At 33.7% G+C, this 6,305-nt stretch overlaps 1 protein-coding gene across 1 annotated transcript in view; it reads right to left on the bottom strand.

Moving 5' to 3' along the window:
* Positions 1-1,288: 1,288 nt before the first annotated feature.
* The window catches only part of LOC137387213 (transducin beta-like protein 3), a 67,721-nt gene continuing 62,704 nt past the window's right edge, over positions 1,289-6,305 (bottom strand). Inside the window, exon 20 of the mRNA XM_068073551.1 lies at positions 1,289-1,564. Within this exon, the coding sequence (XP_067929652.1) occupies positions 1,458-1,564 (107 nt within the window). The 3' untranslated portion in view covers positions 1,289-1,457. The remainder of the gene's footprint in view (positions 1,565-6,305) is intronic.

The following is a 6,305-nucleotide window of genomic DNA, read 5'->3' as shown; positions in this document are numbered from 1 at the left end:
CAGTATTAAGGTTACCTGTGTCGTCCCTAACATTATTTATACAATATGTTTGCGTAATAAACTCAGGAAGATATGAACTTATTGCTGATTGCTTCGATATTGATTTATAGTTATATTTTAAACCAGTGGAGCAAGTTACTGGAACAACAAGAGAGGAGTGAGTAGAAGCAATGAACTCATTACCCTATTACACATAATATGTACTGCGCAGAACTACAGACATCTACCAGCATCCGCGTAATCCATCCATGAATGAAGCATGTTTATACACAATCAGTACTTGCTTATGTAATAGTAAACTGCAATAGGATGAAAACCATAGACATCTACTCACACGCAGCATTGATAGGAAAGATCAGAAAGCTGTGACATACCGTATGTCGTGCATTTGTCGAAGACACAGTTATGCATGATTTATCAACATGACTATCAGATGATATAGTGCATAACTAACCACGAGGTGATCCTTTTGAAGCTGTTGACCCTATCAATCTATTGATACTGTCGGTGCAATGAGCCGTTACGAGTGGTAAACTTAGACATCTAGAGTTGTCCGCCCATTAAGGTGTGTTTATACCAGGACGATTTGTCAGAGTTGTTTCTGCTGAGAGTTGGATTAGTAATGAATTATAGTCAATTGACTATTTGAAATACATTTCTGCCAAGACTACACCAAACCAACTCAAACATTGGCTTCAGAAAATGGATCACCTTTTTAGCCAATGAAGTACAACATCGATATAGGCCTACATTCCATTTTGACCACTTATTACCTAAACGCTAAAGACAGCCACTCCGTTGCTACATGTCATATACTCGTATATGTAACAATTATAGTAATTGGTAATAAGTAATAATAGCTCGTGAAAATAATCTGGAAGTGTGTGGTTCTAGATAAAAAATGGCGTCTGCAACTCAGTAGTTAGTTGCTCAATATCTTTTGATTTTTATGTTATTTTCAACTTATCCTTTGCAAGAACAGAATATACAGCCATTATGTCTGCCATTATTGCGAGATATGATTGGTCAAATCCATGTTGTATACTACGACAATGATGACTGTCAAAAGTGGCAGCATTCCACTGATCTTGTCTCGACGATTGGGACAAAGCCATTTTTACAACTATTTTTCGTTTTACACCAGACTTTGTTGATGAGGAAGCAACTCCAATAATTCGTCCTAGTGTGAATGCAATACTATTTTATAGACGATTGATTTTTGGTTGCTATTGATTTCCAATCTATAATCCATATTTATTCTTCAGTGCTATATAGTATATACACATACCAAATAGATAATAAAACGGCCCACCGCAAGAGAGAGGGACATACCAAATAGACAATGGTTCTATACATAAGTGTTACAAAATATTCATTCAATAAGAATTACAGAGAAATGCTTAGACTGAAAAAATGATGACTTTTCAATAGCCCATCAAGAAAGAATCCAGGCTATATCAGGTATCAGATGGGGCTGGTTGTTCAGCCAACCTCATGCACTGCCATGTATAGTCAACAAATTGTGTCTGCTGCACTAGTTTGCTCATCCTTTGATAATGCCTCTCTGCAACATAGACGATAAAGCTATATTTCTAACAAAACACTGTAGAGGCAGCAATGATAATTCCTAGAAAATCATCATTGATTGAGCATTGAACAGACAACTTCCTGAAGCTAGTAACAGCTGAAATTAGTGTAAAACTGTAACTTATGACTAATATTCTGAACATAGACCAATGACTTGTTCAGCGTATGATATCGATGTCATCAGTCGGTATCGTGTCTCAATTCTGTTAGTAACAAGCTTAATAGTTAATGCTTTAAAAATTATTAGAAGCAGTATTTATGGATTAATAATATTAAAAAAATGCATCAATGCCATAGAACATCAGCTTGTGCAGCTGCTTGGTTAGATGAGCCAACACAAAAGATTTGTTGAAATTATTCTCACTTCTGCAATAGAAAATGATTAGTTTATCATGAATTTACTCATACTAGTTGGATGTTTTAACCCGTGAATTGTGATACATTTAATTATAAGTTATAACCGATTTCTATTCTTTCTTTGAATTTCAATTGTGTTCACTTTTATTTTGTCATTTTGATTGCATTTTATTTGTGCAAGTTTTGATTCATTTCTGTTAGTTTTACTCTTCATAATTCTGTATTATACTGAACTACTAGTTGAACGCCCAGCATTGCACGGGTAGTAAAAACAGCTTATAAACAGTGTCAGGTAATGTAGTTGCCATTGGCTATGTTTTTATATTATATATGCTAGTGCCCTGACAGTTGACAGTTATTACCCTGACAGGAAATAAAACAACACCTTATAAACAGTGGCAGGTAATGTACATGTAGTTGCTATTGGCTACGTTGACTAATTAGTCAACCTAATGAAACCAGCTTACACATCACACAAATCAACCGATGTAATGAATATGTGCACAACTATTCCATTGAATAGAAAGTAGGCTATGTGGCTTTATGAGTTAGTTCACCTGTCTGCGAACCAGGAGGTTCGAAGTTCAAGTATTCATGTATAAACCTTTATCGCTATAACTTAATATTCATGTATAACCTTTATCGCTGGACACACAAACAGACAAACATTGAGATTTATATAAAGACTAGCTGTGCTACCCGGCGTTGCCCGGGTAATAAAAAGGTCTTTGGTCAGAAAATTGATTTGTATTTAACATATAACAACATTTGCCATTCTAACTTTCAAACTACATATGAGAAAATCAGCGTTTTGCGTAGTTGAAATAATTCAAGAAAAAATAAAAACAACTGTAAAGGTTTTTAAACTTTGTCAAGCGACTGTAACTTTCAAACTTCATATCATGAGGAAAATGTTTTTTTGCAGGTCAAATGAATTCAAAAAAATAAAAGGGTTTAGGCGTAAATGTGAAATAATTAGCAAGTAATAGCTAAATTAAGCCGGTTTTGCTACGATTACAATAAAAGATGATTCGGTAGTGACACAATTAATACGAACTGAGAAAACTAAATCAAAATCCTGAATATGTTGATATAATAATAATAACTCTAGCATAAAAGTGTGTGTGTATAAAAAAGGTTACTGTTCCACCATAAGCTATCCATCAAAACTTCGAATACGACAATACTGGTACCTCTCGACACCGGTACAAATGTAAAAATGAGATATCGTACTGTCTTTGTCTGACTGAACGGAGAGAATGTCAAAGCTCTTCCCACGGAAATAATATAATTGTCTGCGTGAGAAGAATTGGCCTTGACCCCAGATATAGTAATTGAACCTTACGAAAAACTGAAAATAGAGATTTAAGAAAAAGCGTCGTGTTTCATAGAGTTAATAGAATTCATAGTTTAAAATAATACGTCATTTAACGTGCGCATACGCTATACCATACCCTACAGGATGAATTTATTCGCGGAGTTATATTTCGCGAAAATTACCATTTCATGCATATTCGCGGATTAATTTATTCGCAGCTGGAAACTGTTACTCTCTATGAAGAGTTAACTCTATTACGTATTATTATTTCCAATTAATGACACTGCTTTCTCAGACGGAGTATAAGGATACTTCACGTTATTAACTAGCCCTCTACAATCATACTTTTGCATTGTATTTGGTTGAAAATTAGAACACACTAAAATTATCAAGTACCACGTTTTCTCCTATATCCTGTTAACCTTTGTTTTATTCTTTGCCGCTCAGATGACTGATAAGACGCGGAGATTCATTTAATATCTGCTGTTTAGCCTTGATTAGATGCTACCACAGCAGTATTAATAATTATTTATTAATCTCCTTTATAAACTCATTTAAAACATTACTACACTTTAGAATAAGTACTAAGGAATTTAAATAACAAAGATTAAAATTGCAAACCCAAGTAATGGACTTGAAGGGTTGTAGCTATAACACCAGCAAATTTATGTCAGTATTTTACCAGAACATAAAATAAGCTCGGACAATTTTTGACCTTGCCTTACTACCGTTAGTAATAACTATAAGGCATTCCGAGCGAAAAGGGAATTTACATTTGTCTATTGGTGATAGAATAAAGCTCACAATTATCTCCTAATAAGCCAGCATTTCCGTCGTAACAAGTTTGCATAAAATACCGGCAGGGCTGTATGGGACTGCATAAGCAAAATCAATCTACAGACATTTAACTTGATATTTTTAATGCTGAGTCTTAAACTGACAAAAAAAACAAAGGATAAATAGTGTATCTATAAGATTTTGTTTTAGACTTGCTTCCTACATCAACTTCATACAAGTAAAACTTTGCAACTGGTATATGCATTAATGGTGAGTTTTCAGCTAAGCTGGGTCTATAGCATAGTAAATATCTGGAAACTTTCGTAGCTGAATAAAATAGATCATTAGAAATACAAAACCTTTGACTGTAGGTTGATCGCAGAAAGCTGCCTCATAAGATAATAATCAGCGATGAGGACCACTTTTGTCAACAAATTATAAATAAACACATGAGTGACCAAGATATCGAAGAAGATAATACTGATTTAGTCTTAAATCAGTATTATTGAAATCAGTTTCAAAGATTTGATTTTAAAATAAATCTTGAAGATTTAATTTTAAAGATTAAAAACAGATCTTTAATTTTAAGCATATATTTGCGTCAAAGTATGTAACTTTTATTCTAACTCCTGACACTTTTCTGTGCTCTAGACAAACTTGCATGACCTTTGACTTATGACTACCTCTACATACAATTTTTTTGGCATATGATGGAAAGTTTTACCGAATACTTGTTACGAATAAAGTAATTAAATACATCATAAAAGTGGCAAAGAATGAATCGCAGTAATATTGCTAAAAAAAAACTCTTGCTGCTGTTACTGATGATGGCTGAAATAAACGACAAGTGATGTAATTGCACTTATAGTCGAACCTAGGTGAGTGAACTTCGATTGTTTTCATAATTTGCCTTATTTGATGTGTTCCTGGAGTATCCCCTAGCATTTTGCAATGCCATATGCAGATTTACAGACACTAACATAAGCACTCTTGGGCACTTATCCAATGATGGCATGTTTAACATTGTTTCTTGAAAAGAGCAAAATAGTCTGATGAGGTTTTGCTCAGTAAATTGGCATCATGCAAATGCATTCTCATCACTTTTACAATGATATTTTGATATTTGAGTCATATATAGTTGACATGATGCATAATTTGTATAATCATTAGCCAAAAATGTGGCAAAAATATCTTCTAAGCTATACCATAGTTGAAGCTTAGTTGCCCACGCCCAGATCAATGGAGCTGGTAAAAAAAAGTGAGTATATAATTACTGATAGAAAAGAGCTTGAGCAATAAAAATGTCTTTCGAAGCATGACAGCGGAGTAATTACAGATACAATAAATGCTAAACGGTACCAATTGCATTGAACTGTCGCAAGAACAATTGTTGAAAATATATTTATAAACACTATTTGCGGAACAATATCATAGATGTTACTGGAGGACAAAAAATAATACGGTCACAGCTATAAAAATGTTTGCTTTGTCAATGATGAGTAACAGAAATATTTCATTGGTGCGATTTAGAAACGAAACAGACATTACTTCATTTTTAAATTTTCTTGCTTAGGAAAACAATGTGTATAAGAACTCTAAAACAGCCAAGTGCAGCTGACAGATAGCTTTTGAAGCAAGTGTTTTCCAAAGTTAATATTGACGATGTCTCCAATCATCGTATCACCTGTTTTTGTCTGCTTCATTGAGACGTATACACCACATTTGTTTTGCGATTCAGCTTTCCGTATCGTTGATCCTGTCGGGTTTTTTCAAAGCACTAGAGCTCACTGAAAGGTGCTCTCCAAAATAATCATCTGTCATTGGTAATTCTTTTTGTTAAAGGTTGACTTGCAACAAAATTCACATTACAGTTATTTGGTATCAAAAGTAGAGATGCCCCGATTCTAATTTCACCAGCCGATTCAGATACCGATTCGATATACCGATTCTTAATGAAAAATAATCCGATTCAGATACCGATTCAGATTCTTTTGTGTTGCATAGATAGTTGTTCATTTTATTATGCAAGTATAAATATAATGCAAAGAAAATATAAATATTAATGTATTTATTTGTTTGTATTTATAAAGAAAGATATACATGTATATATATATTCACATACTGACATACCGTGCATCTAATAACAAAACAGTCCATGTTTCTTGAAATATGTTATTATTAATGGTAATTACAGTTAGTGGTACAGCTTTCTCTGTGATAATGAAGTCTCTCTTCTACTGCTGAACAAACTGCTGCGCCTGTACAA

The sequence above is a fragment of the Watersipora subatra genome, chromosome 2, assembly GCF_963576615.1.
Source record: "Watersipora subatra chromosome 2, tzWatSuba1.1, whole genome shotgun sequence".
Classification (NCBI taxonomy): Eukaryota; Metazoa; Bryozoa; class Gymnolaemata; order Cheilostomatida; family Watersiporidae; genus Watersipora; species Watersipora subatra.
This window is presented reverse-complemented; position numbering and strand designations above follow the sequence as displayed.